Below are 27,917 nucleotides of genomic sequence, written 5' to 3'. Positions count from 1 at the left end.
TGGAAGTGCTGGGATTAAAAAAAGAGTGCTAGAGATTTATGCTTATGGCAGAGAATTCTGAAGAGTTTGGAGGGCAAGATGATGCACCTCCATCTCTCCTGCATCTGCGCTTGAAATCCGCATCACCACCTTAGTTACATGGTTACTGACACCTACATCGTTACCACAGCAACCCATGCAGAGGTTGGCTGGTGATGTCTGATGATGTCTGGCAGCATCCAGGCTTGTGATGTCTGGACACACAAATCTGATCTGACCACTTTCAAATAAGAATGTGGACAGTCATCTCAAAAGATTTGACAAACAAATCCGATTTGCCTGTGTCTGAACAAGCCTTAGTAGCTTCTAACTAAAGACTGAAGCAGCTTAAGCTCAAGTAAACAAACGTTACATTATTTACATGATTTTGCACTGAATTAACAGATAAAAACCTACTGAATTCACATTCTGTTTGAAGCAGCATAAAACATGTGATTATGGAATCTAACAGCTCTGGATAATAAATGCGATCAGCTGAAATAATTGCGATTCAACCATTATGTAATACATGTGACAGGCCTATCACGTAGTTTAGAGTACACTGTAGATTGAAATGTAATTGACCTATGGGTGCAATACTTTTGGATCGCTACCTTTTTTGGTTTCAATCATGTGGTTTTTAGCAAATCTTGGCACTTCCAATCTCAACTGTTTCCAAGATGGCAGCCCTTTTAGATGCAGTGTGTTCTACGCTAATTAGCTGAGTCATCTTTTTCCCCTGAGTGTGCCTGTAAGTGCCGGAGTTGCTGTTTTTGACACGCATCTCCCTTTTTCACCACTTTGTCTCTTTTCAGTTCAAAAGAGCGTTATTGGCGTGAACGTTAGAGCTGCAGTTTTGCCAAAGCTGCATTGTAACATGAAATTTTCATAGGATGAAAGCAGTGATAGAAACATGAGATCTGATCTCTCTCTCCTTCTGTCCGCAGGCCACCACAGATCTGTATGGAAACTGCACGTTGCGTCACTCTGGCACGTCGGCTGCTGCTCCCGAGGCTGCTGGCGTGTTTGCCTTGGCGTTGGAAGCCAAGTACGTACACCTCTGCTTTCCACCCAGTGAACCTGCTTAAAGATTTATGGAACAATCGTGTAGCTCACACGTTGGAGAGCTCCTCTCAGGCGGATTCACTCCCAGCTGTAGATTACCGTTGATGAGTCTGTGTCATAGCAGCGTCGTATTGCCAGTACCTTTAAGAAACCTCTTTGAGGTGTTTTCCTCAGTGCTTCTAAGACCCCTGGATGACACACTTCATACTGATATGCTCTCAGCCGTTCACGAAACTGGCTGATTGCTCTATAAAGCGAAAGAATGTGCAACGTTTGTAGTCGAAGCCAATGCTTAGGAAATCGCTGTCCGAATGCCAGCGAATGAAAATCATGTTCTGCCTGCATCTGGTGCTTAAAGCTAATTACATCAGTGTGGAGCTCACGCTCTGTACGGGCAGATTGGCTTGAAGCTCTCCTTCGTTCAGATAATTGAATGTCTGGTATGGATGAGTGTGAACATCACCTGGTAGACGTAACGTGCTGGAGAGACAGGTCCAGGAGGCAGCTGCGTAGTGCCATGGAGTGACCTCAATCTTTCATAAAATATCCAGAACTTATTTCCAGGAGTAAGAAAATGTATCAGTTTTGCCCCTTTCACATAAACTGCAGTGTTTAAGGTGAGATGCACCAGGTTAATAAGGCAATTTTTGTAAAACAATAAATACAACTATTATTTTTTTTCAAGTGAATATTATGCATATGAGATACGCGGATTCTTTAATACCTAATCTTAGCTTTTAATACCTGAGCTCTACACTTTGGATGATTTTAGACTTAAAAGTTCATTCCACTGGAAAAGCTCCAGAGAGCTTAAAGAATAGAATACTGAAATTGCTTACTGTTTTATTATTAAATCAAGAAAACACCAAGCATTCCTATTATAAAACATTTTTAGATCAATGTAGCACAAAATCTAACATAAATCCAGCTATAAGCAATATATTGGAAAGTCCTCTAGTATATCCTCCAGCTGAGTACCATATTGGTAGTGAATGGAGAGAAAAGCTGATTTTGAGAACAACTGCACTCTCAGAAATAAAGGTATTAAACCATCACTGTGCCCCTCTTGTCACTGGGGTGGGACCTTCAAGGGTACATCTCATTACCTTTAGTCAGGGAACATAACTGAATCATAATCCACTGAAATTATATGTTCTAAGCTGTACTGACTCCACACACACTGACTTGCCTCCAGGCTTTTTTATTTTATTGTTCTGCTTTAAAACATTCAGTTATGAAAAGGTACAAATACAAACCTTTCACCTGAAAAATGTATTTAAGGTTCACGAACAGACCTTAGAACCACTATATATATATATATATATATATATATATATATATATATATATATATATATATATATATATATATATTTAGTGATGTATAACATGGCTTGATTGTACCAAATGTGGGGGGAGCTAAGCCTTCAATAATGTTGGCATCTTTTGGAAAATACAAGTTAGACATGTGAACTGACCAAACATGCTGAAATAAACACATTTCTGTTGAATTTTGACTTCTTTTTTTGTTTGTTTTTGGATTTCCCCCAATTTTCTCCCCAATTTCATCCACTAATTACACGATACTGCCAGCACAAGGCACACGCAACCTCACTGGACACCCGAACGTGCTTGAAGGAAAGCGTCATCTGTTATGTCAGCTAACAGACACCCGCGCTAACTAGTATTGCTCTGAGTGATGGGGGAGAAGGGGGGCCATACTACCCACCCAGAGAACGAGGCCAATTGAGCTCTCTTAGACTCCCGGCCATGGACGGCTGTAGTATCACTAGTGATCGAACTTGTGATCTCCTGATGATAGAGCCAACGCTTAGACAGTTGTGCCACTCAGGAGTCCTGAATTTTGACATTTTTTAAGATTACAATTAAATCCAAAAATCTGAAAAATGATTAGACCAAATCACCTGTGGTGTCTTGCCTTAATTAATCCCTTGACTCTTGACGCATTTAACTGATTTAATATATCACTTTATAAAAGTGTTTGCTGATGTTCATCCCGTGATCAAAACAGAACAATGCTAAATATTATTTTAGCAATCTTTTCTGGTCCTAGCAACGAAGGCAAAACAGTTGCCTTCATATCATCTTTGCTTTCCTTCTGCTGTTTGATGCGGACGTTAGTGTGTTGGGACTGGTGTTAATGAATGTTGACATGACCTTGCCTCTGTAAAGCCTCTGTGTTTGCTCAGCGTTGAATAATGATGTAGCTGACGGCCGAGCGGGTCACTCACTCCTGCCAAAAGTAAATACTGATTGCAGGCTGGGAGCGCATGTGTGTTTTGTCCACTGCCCAAACACACTCATGGCACCGTAATGATATGAGCTTTGCATCTCGCTGAAGAGCTGAGGATTGACTAGTGACAGTTGTAGAGGGAAGCGCGATACTTTCTTTTTCTTCTGATACCAATTCTAGTTTCCCTATATGAACACTGGTAGGTTTGAAAGTCTTGTTGTGCACATTAAAAAAAATGGTGATTTATGGAGAAAAAAATCATTTTTGCATGATTTGAAAACTCCATTTTCTCTTTGCATTGTGTTAAAATATCACGATGAATGGACCAATAGAAATGAAATCCCATGACGTGAACTTCCATCACTAGTTAAGAATGCTTTTCCTTCTCCTGTAAAGTTACAATTTTGGACATGCAAAGTTTCGTTCAGACAGCAACGACAAACTGATAAGTGAATTCAACTACTTTGATATGAATCTATTACTGATACAGGAATTCAGTTTGCACACACCCTTTTTTTCTAAACTGTAAGGGCAGGAAGAAACACAAAATACAAAAATCTATTTGATACAATGTGATAGTATCTTGATACAATAGGTTTTTCGATAAAGCAAAAATAAGCAGTGTCTGAATATGTTCCATGAGTTTATATGTTAATATTAATATTTTAATGTTTGCACTTTAGGCACAGCTTATATGCACGTACATATCGGCACATTTTTAGATTTAAATTTCATTTCTGAGGAGGAGATTCATTTTTTCAATATTTTGTATGGTAATTATGTTACATACAGAGCTCTGATTATACACAGATTTACTCAGGTTGATTGATTTATGAAAAAGGCCAGTCATTTGAGTGTGGGGGCATGCATAAAATAAGCCTTCACTCTGATAGGATTGCACCCATGTGCCTAGTTTTGCTCACTGACATTGATTTCCACAAAAGATGATAAATAAGAAAATCTTGGAAGAAACCTCGGAGAGTATCTGCAATACAGTTTAAAATGAGATTTTTCAACAATTATTGAAATTGCACCTTCAATAATCTCCATAGAAAAGCACTGAGTAACAGAATGGAGCACTCAAATATTGATGTTCTAAATGATAGTCACTTGCAAAAGTCTTCTACAGGGAACACACCTAAATATGGAATGTTATCTGCAAATTGTGCACTGTTAAGTTTAATATAATGAAAAAAATAAAACATAAAATGTGCCATAACTTCTGCACAGGCCATATTTTGTTTTTATTTTATCCCAATGTGTTAACTTCAGCATGAAATTGTGTATTAAAATGTTCAGGAGAAGAAATGTTAGCTTTTTTCGCTTAAAAAAACAACAACAATAACATGTCATTTGACTAGGGTAGCATTCAGCTGTACTAGCTTTTATTTTATCAGCTATGCAATATAGTCCTATCCTACAAAGTGATTCGTTTCAGTCATTTTAACATCAACACATCCCATTTCAAATAAAACTCTTAAGAATAATGCCAGAAGAATGCGCTCTGGATCAATATTTTTATGCGAGAATTGATTCTCCAAAGCAAACAACCGGATCGGCGGACGCTTCAGTATCGACCTGCCCATCCATACGGTAGACTCTGAACGTTGCATTAACACAAATAATCCACTTCTGCACCAGCACTCAAAGGAAAATGTTTGCTTTCCATCTTTTCTAAAGTGCTCTTAAGAACCCATGTATCTAAGAGAATATTCCTGTTGACTTGCAATTTCCTGTTTGGCGGAGGACAGTGTTTCATCAAGCAGGGTTACTTAGTAACTGTCTGTTGACCATTAGGAGAAAGGAAGGGTTTTAGTTATTTTTAACTGAGCTTATTTTGACCTAAATCTCCACTTCTCGTCTGTGTGCAGTCCGAACCTGACGTGGAGGGACATGCAACACCTGACAGTGCTCACCTCCAAGAGGAACAAACTCCATGATGAAGTGCACCAGTGGAGGAGGAATGGAGTGGGCCTGGAGTTTAACCATCTGTTCGGCTACGGCGTGCTGGACGCTGGCGGCATGGTCAAGCTGGCACGGGACTGGAAGACTGTGCCAGAGCGTTTCCACTGCGTGGCTGGCTCTGTTCAGGAGATGCAGTAAGTGTTGCCCACAGAGTGCATATGACGGTAAAAGGTTTGGGGACGTATAGCTTTTCATTTTTTTTTAAATAGAGTCCAAATTTTCTATGCTTTTTTGAAACAAAACTGTTTGATGTAGTATGTAAACACAGTTAGTCCTCAGGCCACACAGTCCACATGTCCACAAAAATGACCCATTTTTGAATTTATTATTTTTTGAAAAAGCAAACCATTTACATACATCCACCTATTCAGCCTACAGCAGTTTAGCTCCGCCCATTCACACTGAAGTTATAAGGAGTGTTGTAGCCCAGACTGCCCTGTGAATGAGGTGCAAGACAGAGAACCAGAGATCATTTATTCAATGAGGTTTTAGGGCCACTGTTAATAAAAATAGCCTTTGAGAATAAAGTCATACCATTTTGAGAAAAAATGTCATACTATTTTGAGAAAAAAAGTCATACTATTTTGAGAAAAAACAGCTATAATATTTCAAGAAAAAATCATAATGTTTAGAGGAAAAAACTTGTAATATTTCTAGGATAAACTGTAGGGAAGACTGAGTGTTTCTTTATGGGTGAAATTGATATGAAAGTATAACTCCGCTAACTCAACTCCCCTCATTTAACACGAGAAGGTGCTGTCTTCCATTTGCAAAGCCATTGGCCATAATATTGCAATCTTTCCTGGTATTAATGCCACTTTAATGTCGTAATTCTATTACTTTTTTCTCGAAATAGTACAGGTTTTTTTCTCAGAATTTTACGACTTTATTCTCAAAGTCTATTATTTTTATTTTTATTAACAGTGGCCCCAAAACACTGTTGTATATTTACGTCTGTTAAATTCAAAGAGATAAAAAATTAGGAAAAATTTCAAATAAATTATGACACTTTTTTGCTCCCAGTACATGAGGGGCAGTTCATTTCCAGATTTAGCAGTAGTGATGCAGCAGGGAAAGCAGGGGACTGTCCCCTCAGACACCATTTAAACCTGGTCATATCCAGTGACTTAGATCTGGATCGTAACTTGATAAGAATTTAACCACATGCGTTTACCAATTGCCAGTCATGTCCAATCTGGTTAGGTTGAAATCTGTTTGCTGTCTGGCATAAAATATCCTAATCAGCCAAAGTCCTTATAGGAAATTCTGTCCACTTGACAGCCATCATGACACCAGTAGGCTGTTATTTCCACTCATACAAGATCAGGCGCCTGTTTGAATGAGGAGAGACTTTTAAACTCAAAGGTAAAAGCTACATTAACGTTTCATGAACAATCAGACAAAAACAGCATAAATAATTTGTCTCAAATAAGACACAAAAATATTTTTCAGCTTGTTTTGGTTACTCCATATGTTACTCCATACCCTCCTCTGAAGGGTGAGATTTGTCTGTAAACAGATTCCATGTTGAGTGTTACAAGCTTTCCTATTCATTTTCCAACCACTGTCCAATCTCCTCCTAACGGGAACATAAGAACAAGAACCTGGAGAACGAGAAGAGACTTCAGCCTCGTAAAGATATGATGGTTGGGAGACATTTTACAAACCTGTTCCACTTTTGCATAGTTTCCTGCTGGAGATGCAAGAAAAGTGGCTATGTCTGCGGCTACACAGACAAGTATGTCTGTATTCTACTTTATATTTTTGGTCGTGGGCTGGAGGTTAGGGAACCAGCCTCATGACCGGAAGGTTGCTGGTTTGATCCCCAGAGCCGACAGCACATGACTGAAGTGTCCTTGAGCAAGACACCTAACCCCCAACTGCTCCCCGGGCGCTGCGGATTGGGCTGCCCACCGCTCCGGGCAAGTGTGCTCACTGCCCCCTAGTGTGTGTGTGCTCACTACTGTATGTGGTGTTTTACTTCACAGATGGGTTAAATGTGGAGGTGAAATTTCCCCATTGTGGGACTATTAAGGGTCACTTAATCTTAATCTTAACACACTATTTCCAAAAGTATTCACTCATCTGCCTTCACACACATATAAAATTGAGTGACATCCCATGCTTAATCCATAGGGTTTAATATGATGACACCCTTTGCAGCTATAACAGCTTCAACTCTTCTGGGAAGGCTTTCCACAAGGGTTAGAAGTGTGTTTATGGGAATTTTGACTGTTCTTCCAGAAACACATTCGTGAGGTCAGACACTGATGTTGAACAAGAAGGCCTGGCTCACAGTCTCCACTCTAATTCATCCTAAAGGTGTTCTATTGGGTTGAGGTCAGGACAGTCAAGTTGTTCCACACCAAACTCGCTCATCCATGTCTTCATGGACCTTGCTTTGTGCACCGGTGCGTAGTCATGTTGGAACAGGAAGGGACCGTCCCCAAACTGTTCTAACAAAGATGGGAGCATGAAATTGCCCAAAATCTTTTGGTGCTGAAGCATTAAGATTCCTCTCACTGGAACTAAGGGGCCGAGCCCAACTCCTGAAAAACAACCCACACCATAATCCCCCTTCCACCAAACTTTACACTTGGTACAATGCAGTCAGACAAGTACCGTTCTCCTGGCAACCGTCAAACCCAGACTCATCCATCAGATTGTTACACAGACAAGCACGATTCATCACTCCAGACAACATATCTCCACTGCTCTAGAGTCCAGTGGCAGCGCTTTACACCACTGCATTCAACGCTTTGCATTGCGCTTGGTGATGTAAGGCTTGGATGCAGCTGCTCGGCCATGGAAACCCATTCCATGAAGCTCTCTATGCTGTTCTTCAGCTAATCTGAAGGCCACATGAAGTTTGGAGGTCTGTAGCAATTGACTCTGCAGAAAGTTGCCAACCTCTGCGCACTATGCACCTCAGCATCCGCTGACTCCCACTCTGTCTTTTTACGTGGCCGACCACTTCATGGCTGAGATGCTGTCGTTCCCAATTGCTTCCACTTTGTTATAATACCACTGACAGCTGACTGTGGACTATTTAGTAGTGAGGAAATCTCACGACTGGACTTGTTGCCCAGGTGGCGTACGATCACGGTATTATGCTGGAATTCACAGAGCTCCTGAGAGCGACCCATTCTTTCAATAATACTTGTAGAAGCAGTCTGCAGGCCTAGGGGCTTGGTTTTATACACGTGTGGCCATTGAAGTGATTGGAACACCTGAATTCAATGATTTGGATGGGTGACTGAATACTTTTGGCAATATAGTGTATGTTTACAGCCAAGATGGTAAAATGAACAAACTTTTGTGGCTCTCAAGGTGGTTTGATTTTTGATGAAAGGACAAAATGTCTATTTTTAACATTTGGGTCTAGATAGTCCTCCTAAAAAAGATGAAGGGCAGCTAAAAATGTTTAGGAGCATTTTTAAAGAGGATTAGAGCATAAATACAGGCAACTATTTATACCACAAGACACGCCAGTATTTGTCTACATAACCTGAAAGAAAGTGTGATGCATGGTGCTGTGAGGAAATCACACATCACACATGGGTGTGCAGTATTACAGACAGAGGTAGTGGAAGTAGCTTTGAATGTTGCTCAGCCAGATAGCTTTTAGGTCTGTAAGTTTTAGAATCGATATGTTGATGGCTCACATCAACTGATTTTAGGCTTGTCAGGCCACTATTGATTGCTGACTACTGATGGTTGGTTATCGGTTAAAAGAGTTCAACAGGCCTGGGGCGCAAATTTAGTCTGATAAGTGGGGAATCAAAGTCAGATGGCTAGAGCTTACCTATAGCAACAGAGACGTAAAACCGTGTGAACAAAAATAAATATAATGGAATAAAATTACAAACTCTATCCTACAGAAAGCCAACATGGGTCTTTGCTTAGGCCAGAATATTAAAGCTCTGTTCTTTTGTTATTTTTCTGTTTTGTGGTTGCAGTAAAGCAGTTCTGAAATCTGAGGGTGCTGCCTCTTCTTATGCCCCTGTAAGAAACCATGTAAATTTGCATTGGCTGAGGTTACAGTTTGCAGTAGGGAAGCTTTCCACCCAGCCGTCAGCTTCCTTTTTTGACATTCATCATGTGTCAGCTGGGTGTAGATGTTGTACGGAGGGACTGCTCCAGTCTGACAGCTCTCAGCTTTGATCCACCCCTGAGCTCCACATGATGGCATATTGCTAGTGTCAAACCTCACTCTCTCGACCAGCAGACCCAGGGAGTCCCTCACCCCTTCCCTCTCTCTCTCTCTCTCTCTCTCTCTCTCTCTCTCTCTCTCTCTCTCTCTTTCTCTCTCTCTTTCTCTCTCTCCTTCTCTCTCTCTCTTTCCCTCCCTCTTTTCTCTCAGCACCTGTGCTCCTTATTCTCACGTCTGCTATAATTAGTCCTCTCCTACTCACTGCTGGGCATAGCATGCTATGGCAACAGCCTCAATTAGTCTGAGCCTGAGTGGCAATGGAGGGGATGTGCATGTGTGTTTGAGTGTGTATGTTTGTTTTTGTACATTTCAAGGTCCAACATGTCTTTGTAGGAAAACCAAGTGAAACATGGGACTAATAGGGCATCAAAATGGTCCTAATCTTGTGAAGTGGTCTTTCAAAAAGGCCATATGTTACATTTGTTAAACTAAAAAGGCAAAATAATTTCTTTTTGGTTACTGAGGTTGAGGTTATTGTTACAGTACTGTGCAAAAGTCAGAGAACTTCCCTTCATGTCTTTTTCAATCAAAAATAACTTTTAAATAAAGTAAGAAGATATTTCTGAGGCATTAGATATATGGAGTTTTCCAAAATCTTGAAAGCTACAGAAAAAATGGGCCTCCTAACAACCACCTGGGACATCTGGTAAACACCAAAACTGCCCCCATCAGATAAACAGCACTTAAAGCTTTCATCTTTGAGAGAGAGGAGAAAATCAAGATGCTTCAGATCTGAAAACATCCACAGGTGTTTCTGTCCATCCTTCCACTGTGAGAAGACGACTCAGCGCTATGGGTCTGAAAGGATGTGTAGCTGATCAAGAAGAACCTCAGAAAAGGAGACGGACACATCAAACAAAGAAGCTGAACAATGGACTGACCACCCCAGTGTCCAGACCTCAGCACCACTGAATGTGTTTGATTACTTCAGAAAATGATGGACCAGCTTCTAAGACTGAACTTTGGAGGTGTGTCTGCAGATTCTTTGAGGAACTGAAAGTGAGTCTCCAGACATGAATGGAAGCTGTTATGAAAGTAAAGAGTGGACATACATATGATCTCAAGTCCTGACATTGTATGAAAACAAATAGACTGTATGTGTTTACATCTGTGTGTCCTTGTCGAACCCCACACTGTCAAAGTGGCAGATCTCATGTCTTACCTAGCGGAAAGTCCACAGGAGCCTTAGCCACGGCAACAGGCGAGAATAGCAATTAAACAGAGGCAGAGTGAAATAAATCCGCTGCTGAATGGTAATGAGCGTGGGCACGCAGGGGCTTCTGCCACATGATAAGGCCTCTATCAGCCCCAACTAATGAATGCCTCCAAGCAGGCTGACAGCTAACCTGCATGGAACAATGCGACGCGTGTCTCCGCCGTGGGCCGTGTGGAAAAATAAGGCTTTAATTGATTTGTAGGGAGGTTCCCGAAACAAGGCATGACTCTCAGAGGATGCTGGCAGTGTTGCCGCTGCATCATTATGTAGGCCTAAAAAAGCCTGCCTCATTTATACTGAAATATGTGTAAAAAGGAGAGAAGAAAAGAGAGTATGTGTGCAAGAATAACGAGAGGAAAAAAGAACATGTCGGGGATGTTTTTGTGTGGGTGGACTGTGAAGGTGCGTGTGTGTAGGTGGCTGAGAGTGAATGCAGCATCCTAACACCTAGAAGTCTAGACTTTGTATTCTTATTTTATTAGACCATTTAAATGTAATTACATTATTGCAGAGGCTACTTAATTACATAATGAGTTACCTTTACATTTGTATTCTCTACACTGAAAAAGTGATGCGTTAAATTAACTTTATTCAAATGTGTAAACGAATTTTGTTATATGCCGATGGGCGATGTAACCTAACATTACCTGACAACTGTGGGAAAGAGAATTAAAAGAGGACATACTTAATTTTAACACTGTGGGGTCTGAGGGTGCTGAATTGACTTTTGCATTTATTCTTAAATTCAACTTTAAAGGCACCTGCAATCGAAATGATACCCACATATTATACATCAAAATGTTTAGAACAATCTCAGCTCTCCATGTAAACTCACTGACTCACTCGCACATGTTTAGCATGTTTAGCGTGAAGTTACCATGCAAGGCCATTTTAAGAGATAATTGGGCCTGAAAGACGAAAAAAAACATGAAATCCAATTTTAGAAATTCTTAATATTGCTTGTGAGGACGTGGCTTTACTCATGTGGTAGAATTGTTTTGGTGCTTGAAAGGGGTTTACCGAAGTGCTGCATTGGTTCACAACTTTGAATGTGAGACACATATGATCTCGCAATAGGATGGAATCGAAAGGGTGACTCTACAGATTCAGGAACTCTATGAACTGTATTTCTGCAGTGTTATCATAAAGATAGATAACAGAGACACAGAGTTCATCAACCCCAGAGGTTTAGATACTGTGATAAAAATGTACATGCAATGTTGATTTTACTACTAAAACATAATTATTATATATTATTATCCTCTCCATGGATCACCACCTTATCGTGGTGGAGAGGTTTGTGTGCTTGAAGGACCCTAGGAGCTATGTTGTCTGGAGCAAAAGCTCCTGGTAGGGTCTCCCATGGCAAACTGGTCCTAGGTGACAGGCCAGACAAAGTGTGATCCATAACCACCCCTATGAGGACAACAAAGCAGGACTTGTGTACCCTGCCCGGATCAGGGTTACCGGGGCCCCACCCTGGAGCCAGGCCTGGGGGAGGGGCTCGCCAGCGAGCGTCTGGTGGCCGGGCATTCACTCATGGTGCCCGGCCGGGCCCAGCCCGAAGGAGCTACATGAGTCCCCCCTCCCATCGACCCACCACCGATGGGAGGGGCAGTAGTAGGGGTGCGGTGCATTGTGGATCGGGCAGTGTCCGAAGGCGTGGGCCTTGGCGTTCTGATCCTCGGTTGCTGAAACTGGCTTTTGGAACTTGGAACGTTACCTCACTGGCGGGGAAGGAGCCTGAGTTGGTGCGCGAGGTCGAGAGATACCGGCTAGATATAGTCGGGCTCACCTCAACACACAGCTTGGGCTCTGGGTCCAATCTCCTTGAGAGGGGCTGGACTTTTTTCTTTTCTGGAGTTGCCCATGGTGAGAGGCGGCGGGCAGGTGTGGGCTTTCTCATAGCCCCTCGACTCGGCGCCTGTATGTTGGGGTTTTCCCCGGTGGACGAGAGGGTAGCTTCCCTACGCCTTCGGGTTGGGGAATGGGTCCTGACTGTTGTCTGTGCTTATGCACCGAACAGCAGTTCAGAATACCCAGCCTTCATAGAGTCCTTGGAAGGGGTGCTTGAAAGTGCTCCTCCTGGAGACTCGATTGTCCTACTGGGGGACTTCAACGCTCACGTGGGCAACGACAGTAAGACCTGGAGGGGTGTGATTGGGAGGAATGGCCTCTCTGATCTGAACCCGAGTGGTGTTCAGTTTTTGGACTTCTGTGCAAACCAGAGTTTGTCCATAACGAACACCATGTTTGAACACAAGGATGTCCATAAGTGCACATGGCACCAGGACACCCTAGGCCGCAGTTCAATGATTGACTTTGTAGTCGTGTCAGCGGACTTGCGGCCATGTGTACTGGACACTCGGGTAAAGAGAGGAGCTGAGCTGTCAACTGATCACCACCTGGTGGTGAGTTGGATCAGGTGGTGGGGGAAGATGCCAGTCAGACCAGGCAAACCCAAACGTATAGTGAGGGTTTGCTGGGAACGTCTGGCAGAAGAACCTGTCAGATTGATCTTCAACTCACACCTCCGTCAGAACTTTGACCAGATATCGGGGGAGGTGGGGGACATTGACTCAGAAAGGGCCATGTTCCGCTCCTCCATTGTTGAAGCGGCTGACTGTAGCTGTGGTCGCAAGGTAGTTGGTGCCTGTCGTGGCGGTAATCCTCGAACCCGGTGGTGGACACCCCAGGTGAGAGATGCCGTCAAGCTGAAGAAGGAGTCCTACTGGACATGGTTGGCCTGTAGGACACCAGAGGCAGCTGGCAGGTATCGACAGGCCAAGCGATCTGTGGCTTCAGTCGTTGCCAAGGCAAAAACCCGGGTGTGGGAAGAGTTCGGTGAGGCCTTGGAAAGTGACTTTAAGTCGGCTCCAAAAAGATTCTGGCAAACCGTCAGGCGACTCAGAAGGGGAAAGCAGTGTGCCACTAGCACTGTATATAGTGGAGATGGTGTACTGCTGACTTCGACTGAAGACGTCATTGGGCGGTGGAAGGAATACTTTGAGGACCTTCTCAATCCCACCAACACGTTCTCCAGTGAGGAGGCAGAGTCTGGGGACACGGCAATAGGCTTGTCCATTACTGAGGCCGAAGTCGCTAAGGTAGTTAAAAAGCTCCTTGGCGGCAGGGCTGCAGGGGTGGATGAGATCCGTCCCGAGTTCCTCAAGGCTCTGGATGTTGTGGGGCTGTCTTGGCTTACACGCCTTTTCAACATTGCGTGGACATCGGGGGTGGTGCCACTTGATTGGCAGACTGGGGTGGTCTTGCCTCTTTTTAAAAAGGGGGACCGGAGGGTGTGTTCCAACTACAGGGGAATCACACTCCTCAGCCTCCCTGGTAAGGTCTATGCAAGGGTACTGGAGAAGAGAGTCCAGCTTATAGTGGAACCTCGGATTCAGGAGGAGCAGTGCGGGTTCCGCCCTGGTCGTGGAACACTGGACCAACTCTTTACCCTCTCCAGGATTCTTGAGGGTTCATGGGAGTTTGCCCAACCAGTCCACATGTGCTTTGTGGATTTGGAGAAGGCATTCGACTGTGTTCCCCGGGGTATTCTGTGGGAGGTGCTTCGGGAGTACGGGGTACATGGCTCTTTGCTACAAGCCATTCAGGCCCTGTACAAACAAGGCAGGAGCTTGGTTCGCATGGCCGGCAGTAAGTCAGACTTTTTCCCAGTGAGAGTTGGACTCCGTCAGGGCTGCCCTTTGTCACCGATTCTATTCATAATTTTTATGGATAGAATTTCTAGGCGCAGTCAGGGGATGGAGGGTGTCCGGTTTGGTGACCTCAGGGTCACATCGCTGCTGTTTGCAGATGATGTGGTCCTATTGGGGACATCAGGCTGTGAACTTCAGCTTTCACTGGATCGGTTTGCAGCCGAGTGTGAAGCGGCCGGGATGAGGATCAGTACCTCCAAATCCGAGGCCATGGTTCTCATGCGGGAAAGGGTGGAGAGCCCTCTCTGGGTCGGGGATGAGCTCTTGCCTCAAGTGGAGGACTTTAAGTATCTCGGGGTCTTGTTCACGAGTGATGGTACAAGGGAGCGGGAGATTGACAGGCGGATTGGTGCTGGGTCAGCAGTGATGCGGGCTCTTTACTGGTCTGTTGTGGTAAAGAAATGTCTCTGCTGTTTCCCTATGTGTGACACACCATATGAGAAAAATTCTCAGCATTTTTCTGTATAACTAAAAGGTCACAATAATTGAGATAACTTGCCAAATTCAAAAAATATAATACTTCATAATCTAGCATCGATAGCTGAAATCCACAGAGACTCCAGAAAACACTTCATTTTACTACTAATGGAAAGCACATGAAGATGTATTTGGAACTCACTTGCTCACACATGTTTAGCATGTTTAGTGTGAAGTTACTATGTAGGTTGCTTTTATGTGCATCATTAAAGAGCTATGAATGCACACTAGCAGGATCTTGAATGCATGTGTTTGCAAGAACATCTAGGGCTGCCCTGAAGATTTTTCAGGCTTTAAATACTCTTTAATACTTGTCCTCAAAATCTCTCTAACAGACAATTTACAACAGGCATATTTCTCAACTGTTCTTTAGTCGTCCATCTGACAGAACAGATATGGTTGCATTGTAATCAGTTCTTTAGTTACACTATCTGAACTAGAGGTGTGTCTTACCTCTGTCAAAACATGAGACCATCCAACCTGACGTTTTTTTTTTCTTACATGTATGAGTGTAGTGTAAACTCCACAGTGATCCAGTCAAAACAAACTTCCACTCTATAACAGGCAGGTCAAACTGGGGACATTCCAGGCCAAAGTGCTGTGGAGATCAGTGTTAACCATCATACTGCTCTGAATTAAATTGATGAAGCCCTTGCTACTTAGCTGATGAGCTGAGTCAGGTGTGTTTAATGAGGCTGTGGGCTGAAACGTGCAGTGTTTTGGCCCACAATGTCTGGAACATAACACATGCTTTACTGTCTTCTAATTTTAAAAGTAATAATTTGCTAAAATGTGCTAATATTGTTGGAGTGATAGTTGCAGAGCAGCTCCTGTGCTGTACTAACTCTGTGTGGTGGAGAATCTTCTCTGATAGAACTGCAAAAACCTGATTGCAATAAACAGATCAGCTGTTTGTGCCGGGTTTGAACCTGTGTACTCAGATAGCTTCATATCAGTGATTGTGAAAAGTGTGAAAGTGAAAGTGGTGCAGTTTGTTACTCTCTGAAGCAAAGTGATGCAGATGCCTGCACTTATGATGCGTTCAACTAAACCAGCTATAATTTATTCAGGTTTAACATTTTATATATTCTAACTATAACTGATCTATTTATGCTGATGAAATTTATTTTTGGGGACAGTATTTGTGGCTTTAAAAAGTCATACAGAAATGAATAACAAGATAAACAAATGCTAAAGAATTCAATTTGTTTTTTATGTCAACAAACACATGGCAAATTTGTAAAGGGTCATTTTTCTTAGTCTAACACAAGTCAGACACACCTTTGTTTTCATTATATAGATTATATCACTGCTGTCAGAACAAAACCTTGTATCACCAAAATGGTGACTTTACAGGAGAAGGAGAAAAACATACTTAACTTTTAAGTGACTTGTAAGTCAATGGAACCAGAATTTTTTCCAAGTAATTTTGAGCAGTTTCTTTTGGTTCATGATGAAATGTACAATGAATATAAAGGGCAAGAGGTGTTTTCAAATTATATAAAAACACACAAAAAAACAATATCAATTGAGATAAAAGGTAGATAGATAGATAGATAGATAGATAGATATACCTTTATATATATATATGTATATATGTGTGTTCTTTTTCATCAGCTCTTTGCTCTTTCCTCACCACACTGCAGTCATAAAGCGCTCATCCACAGACGCTGGTGTTTCTAGCCTCACAGTACAGCACCTTTTGTTCCAGAGCAGTAATTACAATCAGAGCAGAGCTGTGAACCTCCTCCAGTCGCTGGGCTATTAATAATCCAGCATGCGCTTTAATACCTCGCTCAAAAAAAAAAACACTGCTCAGTATCACAGTCTCTGCAGCAGCAGTGCTGTGACCTGTTTCCTGCTGACCTGAAGTTATAGGATCTTGCTGATCTGATGCTTTCCACCTGCTGATCAGTCATATCTGCCTTTTAAGAGGGAGACCCCTAATTACATCCATCCTTTGTGTAATCATGTGTAATAAAGAACGCTTTAATCATGCAAAGTTTTTTTTTGAGTGTTCATGGCTCTATATAGAACCATTTTCTTTACTAAAAAAATCATAGAAGAACCATAGAGTAGAAGAACCACTCGTGATTCCCTAAGTAGATTTTAAATGGATGGTTCTTTAAAGAACTGTTTTCACTGTTTTCAGTTGGTGCCACAGAGAGCCACTTTTGGTTCCAAACCATTTTGATTTAGTTTGGGACTCTAAGGGTGTTCTTAAAAGAACTCTTATTAATATTGACAGCAAGATAAAGGTTCAGAATCAGGCAAGAAAATTCACTATATTGCCAAAAGTAATCGATTCATTTGCCTTCACATGCATATGAACTTGAGTGACGTCCCATTCTTAATCCATAAGGTTTAATGTTGGCCCACCCTTTGCAGCTATAACAGCTTCAACTCTTCTGGGAAGGCTTTCCACAAGGGTTAGGAGTGTGTTTATGGGAATTTTTGACCATTTATTCCAGAAGCACGTTTGTGAGGTCAGACACTGATGTTGGACGAGAAGGCCTGGCTCACAGTCTCCACTCTAATTCATCCCTGTCGGGTTGGGGTCAAGACTCTTTGCAGGCCAGTCAAGTTCTTCCACACCAAACTCGCTGATCCATGTCTTTATGGACCTAGTAATGTGCACTGGTGCTCAGTCTGTAGTGATTGACTCTGCAGAAAGTTGCCGACCTCTGCGCACTATGTGCCTCAGCATCTGCTGACTCCCACTCTGTCTTTATACGCAGCCGACCACTTCGTGGCTGAGTTGCTGTCGTTCCCAATTGCTTCCACTTTGTTATAATACCACTGACAGTTAACTGTGGAATATTTAGTAGTAGCGAGGAAATTTCACGACTGGGCTTGTTGCCCAGGTGGCGTCTGATCATAGTACCATGCTGGAGTGCTGGAATTCACTGAGCTCCTGAGAGCGACCCATTCTTTCACTAATGTGTGTAGAAGCAGTCTGCAGGCCTAGGTGCTTGGTTTTATACACCTGTGGTCATGGAAGTGATTGGAACACCTGAATTCAATTATTTGGATGGGTGAGTGAACGCTTTAGAAAATATAGTGCATGTAACTTGGAAAAAAAAACTATGCTTATGCAGATTTAGTCAACTTTTAGTTTTTATGGTTCTACATAGAACAGTTTACTTTTGTTGAAAGATTCTTTAGAAATCCAAAAATGGTCATCCAAAGAACCCTTTCGGCACCTTGTGATAAGCCTGTGTGGAAACACCTTCCATTGTTTGCTAAAAGATGAGCCATTTAGTTTTCATTACGTTCATAGTTATAATATGAGTTTTAATATTTAACTTGAGCTAGACTGCCTGAGTAACAAGCAGTGTGAAATGTGACTGAGTAACACAGGGGTGTGAAATGCAGATGTGTTCTGCTGAGACTAACTTTAACTATGTGATTGAATTAATTAATTAAGAGACCATTATTAGTCCCACAATGGCGAAATTTCACCTCCGCATTTAACCCATCCGTGAAGTGAAACACCACATGCACTCTAGTGAGCACACACACACTAGGGGGCAGTGAGCACACTTGCCTGGAGCAGTTGGGGGTTAGGTGTCTTGCTCTAGGACACCTCAGTCATGGACTGTCGCCTCTGGGGATCGAACCGGTGACCTTCCGGTCACGAGGCTGATTCACTAACCTCTAGCCCATGACTCCCCCAATGCCCCAATTTATGCAGTAAATTAACTTTATTAAATAGACAATAGTATGCAACCCCACCTCAAGACCGGCAGAGAAAGCTGATGGGGTTTTAGCGCCGTACTAACTGCCATAGCATTTGGATTAGCATTTTCGTTCATTTTGCCATTATATATGAATTCATAGACCACTGAATGTATGTTCTGCCATTCTGCAGTCAGTATCATGCCCATGATAAGAACGGCGGGTCTGAGCTGACAAAAATGAAATGGGATTTTTGAAAATCACAGGTTTCCCTGTCCTGTGGTGTACAGAAATGCCCCAAAGCTGACAGATTCTGCTGCACGGGCATGTTTCCTCCTAATGTCGCCAAATCCTCTGAATTAAGAGATCGCCAAGGAGTCAAATATGACTATTGCTAAATGCAGGCTAACACTGCTATGTACTGAATTAACATCATAAGTCTAGCAACCTTACCATAATATCCTACATAGTGAGAATTGCAGGGGAAAATGTACACAGCACAAATTATAAAAGAGAGCTTTTGTTTATCGCCATTCATTTCCCTGTAGAGAGAAGCAGTATAGGCCTAATATGGGCATGAAGTCAACTACAGAATGGCACATGACTTCAGGCTGAATCCAGTTCTATTTACCCCATAATATCCCAGTCTTATTACATACTAAGGCTTATTATTCAGTAATTAAATGCGATGACTTCATGCAAATGGACTGAGCTATTCATGAGCTATAAACATGTGGTTTTGTGAGTGGTTAACCCTTGTGTGGTGTTGGGGTCTGTAGGACCCATTTTCAATGTTTATCAAAATGAAAAATGTTCTTCTTCTGTGAAGAACATATAAAATAACCCATTTTCAGGGTCTTCACTCTGTTTGTCACGGTTGGCCCCTCCCAGTCCTGTGCATGTGTTTGGGTTTTGTTACTCCGCCCTTGATTGTGTTCACCTGTCCCTCATTGTTCCGTGTATTTAAGCCCTGTCTTTGCCCCTTGTGTTTGCCAGTCTTTGTATCTTTGTATTGGTCTTTGTTTGATGTGGATTCTGGTTTTTTGTCATGTCTGTCCCCCGATCTGTCCGTGTCGGCTATATGAACCTGGACTGTTATGACCACGACCCTGGATTTGCCCATAATAAATCTCGCTTATCTCAGTGTGTGCATCCGCCTCCTCGCTCCCCCTTACACTGTTCACCCCCCCACACATTTATATTACACATGTGGTGTTGGGCTGAACCTGCGGGGAGTAAAATTGTGGAGGTGCGGTGTACTTTGCTCTGTTCTCCTCCTACATGTCCTGCTAGTGTGTGTGTGCAACATGCACAGGTTGCTGACTGGCTACAGCTGCTAAAGGAGAACCCTACACTGGACACTTGTGATATTTTAAATCTGTTTTTTTTTTTACGTAAATTGTTATGGCTGTGTTGATCTAGAAAAACAATAATGCGCTGTTGTCCATCGGACCACTGAGTAACAAACATCAACACCACCCAAGGGTTAAGTCCCCCTGAAATGATCTTTGCCTGCATACTAGAATGCATGAGAGTAGGAGCTCCTCTGGGAGTCTTTATGTACTGGAAAGATTCATGTTGGTCACATATGGCATACACATATTTTTATGTCGGTACTGCAGACCTATTTATAGTGCCGTTAATGGCTTTATTACTTTTGTTATGTTAATCACATGAGCACTTTTGGCTATGAAAAGTGTAATTAGACGCAATCAGGAGCTCCAGGCCTCTGTATAGTGTAGTGTAGCAGCCTCAAGTCCCAAGTGACCTACAGGCCGCATGAATACTTGACGCTTACGCAGTTGAATGTCGTCCTATGTTCAGCTACTTCTATGAATTAGTTTCCTGGGAAACACGCCCAGCTCACGCAGCCACACACGTACACGACCCACTAATCTGAGTGCAGTAATGGACCAGGCTGGGAGACATGCCTCTGATAATGCCATTACGTCCACTTTATTGCCGCTCGCTCCAGCCCTCCACTGTTATCATCCTGGCGGCACAAAACAGCCTGTCAGCAGCGCTGTGCCTTTGTGCTAGAACAACAACAAAAAGAACTCGCCTCTTACGGTGAGGACAAGATCCCTTCATCTGGCCAAAGCAATTTGCTTGGCACCAGGGTGGTGCATTATTGAAAAGATGGGGTACATAATAGAGTTTTGTCATGGCCTGTTTTTTTACAGCCCGTTCTTATTAAACCAGAGAGGAATAATTGCAAGATTACAGCCTTTTTTAGAGCAGAAATTGATGGGTCAGTTTGTTTCTCCAGCCAGGTATACACATGATCATTTTTGGCCATAAAACCACAGAGCTGGATGTGTTAGACATATTCGCGCTTGTAGAAAAATAGATTTGAGTCTGATTTGGGTTTCATGGGTAGGCTCCATTCAATGAATTACTCATACACACACACACACACACACACACATATATATATATTTCTTTAGATAACTACATTCGTGCTACCCCTCCAAGTGTCACTGCATTATTCAGAGTGGTCAGCGGATGCATATAAATCTAATTTTGTCCCAGCTAAGTGAATTTACTGTTTTGTCTCCACTAAATCTTACTCTTAGCATTTTTTTTATTATTAATTCAGTGGTATTATTCACTATTCTCATCAGCATAAGATGATTAAGTATGTTGAAGAAGAGCATGTTTTCTTGACCTTTGTTCAGTAGCTTAGACAAAACGCTCAGAGCTTCTACGCTGAAGAATTTCACAGCATTAACACAGTCATCGGCTATTAAAAAGGCCTTTAACCCTCAACTTGAACCGTACATGAAAAGCTGTCAGCTATTAACAGCCTGTTGACCTGATGAGCAAACCCTCTGGGCAAGAATCAGAGTGATTTATGCTGATTCAGCCTGATTTATCAGATTCTGCTGTGCATGACTTCAGTGCTTACAGAAATACTCTATCTGACACATCTGTATTGTGTGCTTGATTACCACAGATAATAATGTTTATGCATTTCCGAATGCTTTGAAAAGAACAGAAAACCTGTTAACACATTTACAACAGACGCCAAGGGGCAGTTGCAGAACTCTGTCAGTAAATGTTCATGCTCAACACATACAGTGCTGTACAAATTCAGAGACCACCCTTCATTTACTTCATTTCCAGTCAAAATTGTCATTGAGTACTAATATGTATACACCTAAATATAAACTCTTTATTTCAATGTTCAGTGTGTCTCTCTTCAGCCTTCATTACAGCCTCCATTCTTTTCAGGAGACTCACTTTCAGCTCCTCAAAGAATCTGCAGACACGCCTCCAAAGTTCAGTCTTAGAAGCTGGTTGATGATTTTCTGAAGTAATCAAACACATTCAGTGGTGTTGAGGTGCGAATGTAGGAGATGCATGATGTATGTGATTTGTAGGCAAAACAGCCAACTTATTTACTTATTTTAGCATCAGGAAAAAATAGAAAACCACACAAGAAACGCCTCTATAGTTCAGTCCAAATAATCAAACACACCCAGGACTCTTTCAGACCCACAGCGCTGAGTCGTCTTCTCACAGTGGAAGGATGGAAAGAAACACCTGTGGATGTTTTCAGATCTGAAGCAGCTTGATTTTCTCCTCTGTCTCAAAGATGTAAGCTTTAAAGGTGATCTCCACCAAATTTTCTAATTTCTAAATAAAAAGGTCAAGATGTAAACTGAGTCTTTCCGAGTGGTTTGGTGTCAAATGCTCTGTTCTAGAGAAACTTACCGAATCAGAATTGTTCACAGTGGCGGTGATAGGAACCAGACATCTGAAGAGTTTGTCTCTAAAAGCTCGCCCACAGAGAGTTGTTACATTGATTGGTACAATTGATTAATTTATCCTTCCTAATGCAAGTGGATCTCCTGAACCCAGAATAAGTTGTACTTAATAGCTGTTTTGAGTGGAAATTAAACTAATGAGGGGTGCTCTGTAACTTTTGCTACTGTACTGTACTGTAAATGACAAAATGTCTCACACTTTTGGCTTGTAGTGTGTAACAGCATGTTATTGAATCTCTCTCTCTCTCTCTCTCTCTCTCTCTTTGTGCAGTAAGATCCAGTCAGGTGAGAAGCTCTCTCTCACCATCTCCACAGATGCCTGCCAGGGCAAGGAGAACTTTGTGCGCTACCTGGAGCATGTGCAGGCCGTGGTGACAGTGAACGCCAGCCGCCGTGGAGACCTGACCATCAACATGACCTCACCCATGGGCACCAAGTCCATCCTACTGAGCCGTCGGCCGCGCGATGCTGACGCCAAGGTGGGCTTCGACAAATGGCCCTTCATGACCACGCACACCTGGGGCGAAGACCCACGTGGCACCTGGCTGCTGGAGGTGGGTTTCCATGGCGACGCCCCCCAGAGCGGCACGCTGAAGGAGTGGACCCTCATGCTGCATGGGACGCAGAGTGCCCCTTACATAGACCAGGTGGTGAGGGACTACCAGTCCAAACTAGCCATGTCCAAAAAAGAGGAGCTGGAGGAGGAGCTGGATGAGGCCGTGGAGAGGAGCCTCAAGAGCCTGATGAGTAAAAGCAACTAGCCCCAGGACGGCCCTGCATGACACCCACCTTTTCTCTCTTCTTTCTCTCTCCCTCTCTCTCTCTCTCTCCCTCTCTCTCTCTCTTCTGTCAGTGTATATTTCTCTCACTTCTTCTTTCTTCGCACCTTTTAGTTTCGATTTTTTTCCTCCCCCTGTGGTTCCAATCACAATGAATGTTTCATGTAGCCCCGTCAAAATAAAAGTATATTCTCAAAAATGATCTGCCCTACAGATGAAAATATGGCATCTTGCTTTCTGTATTATGTTTTGTTTTTTACAATTTAAGAAAAATGTATATAAACAGAATATATAGATACTATATTAAGTTCTTGCTTATCTTGCTGTCTTACCCACCTCTACGAAGACAACTACTGTACAGTTTGTGACTGTAAATGACTTTCTGTGTTACTCTACCTACCTAATGTTTAGTACCTTGCAAACACAGCAGTGGTATTTCTTTTCTGTTATATATTTTTGTGAGGATGAGCTGTTTATATCTGCGGTTGGAGATGGAATGTGTGATCACAGCTTGTGGACGACTACAGCATATTTCATATCCTTCGGTATATCTAATAATAAACCTGTTCTGCTGTTTGTTAAAGCACTTGAGTGATGTAGAGGATGTTTTGCCCCAGGATTTTACAGAAAAGCTTTTTCAGTAATGAACAAATCAATTATTAATAGCCCCATTCACTTTTACCCTGACTACAGAACTGAGGTTATGTAGGTAATATTAACATTATTCAACATTAGCCCCAGTGAGCTAATCTTTAATTTTGGGTTTTTTGACTGTAGTTACCTCACTTTCATCTTTTCTTACACGTATGAATACTTTCTAAGTACATAGAGTAGGCCTATTAGATAGCATTAGAAATCAAATTTTCCACGTGTTTGTTAAATATTAGAATAAAGGGAATTTTAAATTCATTATTTCTCCAACCAACCAAACAAACAAAAAAAAATGAGTATAAATGTTAAGTCGGGCTTCATCAACTTTATTTCCTATATTTCATTTACACTTTATTGAATCCTTCAAACGTTACGATTATTGATCACGTACAGACTGATCAGTACAGATTGACCACATTGAAAATGGTATATACCTAGACCTTAAATGAATAAGTCAAAATGCCAGGCAAGCATTAACATTTCTGAAATAACTTGTAATTACAAAGTTATTCAGCTAAAAAACTTCAAATCAAATTAGACTTGTTATTTGTCTGTAGGACAAATAAAATAATGTTGATTGGATTTTTAATTAATAGGTCTCATTTTGATCTGTTGCAGTCCCTTGAGGGCCAATGTGAGTCGATATGTTCATGCTTAATCTGAATCTCAATTCATACAACTGGTTTAAATTTTGAAATGAAAAAACGAACAATTATCAAGTAATAATGTAATTTAGAATGGCAAAATCCACAATTAATTAATATGTGGCGACTATTGTGGGCAACTTTTTTGATAATCATTAACCCACGGATGCCTGACATTATTTTAAGGCCAATTCTGTGCTAATGGAATCAAAATCCTAAGACTAGTTAGAAATGGGCAGTTTTTAAGCAATTTACAATGGAAGAAAAATACATTTTATGAAAACACCTGTAAGTGAAACATTATTAGGATCACTAATTGCATTATTTAAATCCAGTTTCATGTATTTTCATGAAATAATGTACGAGGTACACTTGAATAGATTGTTGGGAAATTGAGTAGTGGCTGCAGTAGCTGTTTAGCAGCTTAGCCACACAACTTTGCTTAAATATTAGGTGATTATTAGCTTACTGCACTACAATGCATACACCATTTGAGTGCTGGCTTGTCAGAGGAGTCTGCCATCTGAAGCATATCATTGGGTTAAGTCTACTGTGCCCATTAACATTAACACATAACACACAAATCCCTGGAAAAAGCTAGAGGGCGCCCATGAGGGAGTCCTCATTAAATGGAGCTAAACAGCTAAATTATTTTTCTATCCATAAAGTTTCATTTTGGAAGGTAGAAGACTGGTTGATGAGTGGAACAGCTCATTGGCTGAGTAAAGCCAAAATGTAAAGTTTAAATATTCTATGCTGTTTTATGTCGAGAAAAACATGCATTTTTTGTATAGACATTCTGAAGTATTTGCAAATTATAATTTTGTACAAATGTCCATAAGAACCCATTCATTGGCCTCCTGGGTTTTTAGCATCTGACAAACCCAGAAGTGAGTGGCAATTCCCTCGTTCTGTATTCTCTGGGAGAACCTAATACAACTAATTAAGACCAGAATAATTTGCTGCTTTGTTTGTTCATGGTCAGCAATGGCATGTGTTTCCCTCCATTTGATAGTCATCATTTGTTATGCTGTTAGTAGCTGATTGGCTTTATCAAAGTAAAGCTTTATCAATCAGATTGGAATCGGTCATACCCACTCTCATAAGCACAGATCAAACTGGGTTCATCAAAGGGAGACAGTCCTCAGAGAACACACGAGGTTATTCAATCTAATTCATTTGTATGAAAGCGAAAAATCTCCATATATATAACACCATATATAATAACATCTCTGGATGCTGAAAAGGTGTATGATGGGGTAGAGTGGTCCTTTTTCTTTGCTTCTCTTAAACACTTTGGATTTGGCCCATACTTTACCAACTGGATAAAACCATTATACAACTCACCTTCTGCCTCAGTATCAACAAACAGACATATATCCAGACCCTTTCAGCTACAAAGAGGATGTCGACAAGGATGTGCTTTATCACCTTTATTGTTTTGTCTTTTTATTGAACCCTTGGCTGCCTCTTTCAGACAGTGCGATAAAATGTCAGGTATACAGTCAAAGTCATACCACCATAAAATCAATTTATATGCAGATTATGTTTAACTATATATTACTAACCCTTCACTGTCCCTTCCATCAGTTCATGATCTGATAAATAAGTATAGCAGGGTGTCTGGCTATTCCATTAATTGGTCCAAATCTGAGTTTCTGCCTAAGTAAATTCAACTGGGATGAGGAGGTCTATGATATATCGCCTGAACATAACACACAGTCTATTAAATATCTTGGTACTCATATGTCTTCTAACATAAACGATCTGTATAAACTTAACTATATATCTTTAATGCAAGAAATAGAGGAAAATGTAGCAAGGTGGAATAAACTGCCATTAACTTTAATAGGCCGAATATCAGCTGTTAAAATGAATATCCTTACTAAAATCTGTATATCTGTTCTCTATGACCCCTGTTACCCCACCATAAGGCTGGTTCTCCTCTCTTGACAATGCACTTACTAAGTTCTATTGGAAGCACCAAAAGCCTCGAATTAAGTTAGGTACCTTCCAGAAACCTAAACATGTTGGAGGACTTAAAGCTCCAAATTTCCACTACTACTTTCTATCACATCAATTGCTTTATATTAGACATTGGACAAGTAGCTCAAACCAACCCTGGCAAGACAGTGAGGAAAGTTTAATTCAAGAACTGGACATTAATAGTATTCCATTCATAGACAAAACTAAAATAAATAAATAAATAAATTTATAAATACAGCACAAGAAGCACCACCCTGAACACCTGGTGGAATTCAAAGATATTAACTACAGCCACTCTCCCTCCGGTCATATTTGTATGACCATTAATAAATGAGGAGTTGTGACATTAATAATGAAGTGAAAGCGAAAAAATAAAAATAATACTATGTCCCCTGGAAAAAGGGGGGTGGTGGTGTGGCCAAGGAATGTTGGCCCCAGAATAAAAAAAAAACAAAAAAAAAAAGCAGCCAATTGGCCTGGAACATACTAAGAGGTACGTTTTTTGAGAGACCTGCTTCCTTCATCACGTCCATCATAAGAAGCTCCTTGTCATCATGTTCCATTAGCATTCAAGACTGCCAGGATGACACCCATTCTAAAGAAGCTCAAGCTCGACAGCTCTGATGTCAGCAGCTACTGACCAGTATCACTAATTTCTTTCCCTTTAAAAAGTTCAGTCTCACTTTCTCACTCAGAATGAGCTCCAGGACCACAACGAGACTGGCAATAAACCAGGTGCACTCAGCTGCCCTTGTAGCAGTGACTAAGAAAATCCAGAAAGCAAGATCAGCCTAGTTAACAGTTAGTAAGATCAGCCTTTGGCACGGTCAACCACATTACCCTCATTTTTGTCTTCACCAACATTGGAATCAATGGCTCAATGGATCGGATCAATAGCATGAAAGTGGTTCTAGACCTATCTAGAAGGATGCTTTTATCTGGTAACATGGAGAGGATTGACATCCACTCCATGCAAGCTCTCCACTGGTGTCCCACAAGGCTCGGCACTGAGTCCTCTTCTCTTTTCACTTTATACCCATTCTCTTGGTGAAGTAATATCCCCTTATGGCTTCTCCTACCTCTGTCACGCTGATAACACTCAATTCTTTATTTGACACCTTCTGATACTCAGATTTCCAGTTGCATCTCTGCATCTGACATCTCTTCATGGAAGGTAGCTTACCATTTAAAGCTCAACCCTAGCAGGACTGGGTTGCTGGAACTACAGATCCTCACCATGATCCTACCATCTCATTTGAGAACTCTTTGGTCATTCCATCCAGAAGCCTTGGTGTAACTCTGGATGACCAGCTATCGTTCTCAGCTCATACTGCAAACCTGACTGGGTCATGCAGGTTTCTCCTCTACATCCAGAGAATTAGATCCTTTATCTCTAGGGAGGCTGCTCAGGTGCATGGTCTCTTGTCATCTCAAGGACTGACTACTGCAACTCAATCCTGGCTGGTTTTCTATGTGAGTCATC

At 41.7% G+C, this 27,917-nt stretch overlaps 1 protein-coding gene across 1 annotated transcript in view; it reads left to right on the top strand.

Moving 5' to 3' along the window:
* Nucleotides 1-23,739, top strand: part of pcsk2 (proprotein convertase subtilisin/kexin type 2) — a 74,300-nt gene extending 50,561 nt beyond the window's left edge. Inside the window, exons 10-12 of the mRNA XM_017694106.2 lie at nucleotides 966-1,066; nucleotides 5,208-5,435; nucleotides 22,646-23,739. Of these exons, the coding sequence (XP_017549595.1) occupies nucleotides 966-1,066; nucleotides 5,208-5,435; nucleotides 22,646-23,135 (819 nt within the window). The 3' untranslated portion in view covers nucleotides 23,136-23,739. The remainder of the gene's footprint in view (nucleotides 1-965; nucleotides 1,067-5,207; nucleotides 5,436-22,645) is intronic.
* Nucleotides 23,740-27,917: the final 4,178 nt, after the last annotated feature.

Source organism: Pygocentrus nattereri, chromosome 5, assembly GCF_015220715.1.
Source record: "Pygocentrus nattereri isolate fPygNat1 chromosome 5, fPygNat1.pri, whole genome shotgun sequence".
NCBI classification, from domain to species: domain Eukaryota; kingdom Metazoa; phylum Chordata; class Actinopteri; order Characiformes; family Serrasalmidae; genus Pygocentrus; species Pygocentrus nattereri.
This window is presented reverse-complemented; position numbering and strand designations above follow the sequence as displayed.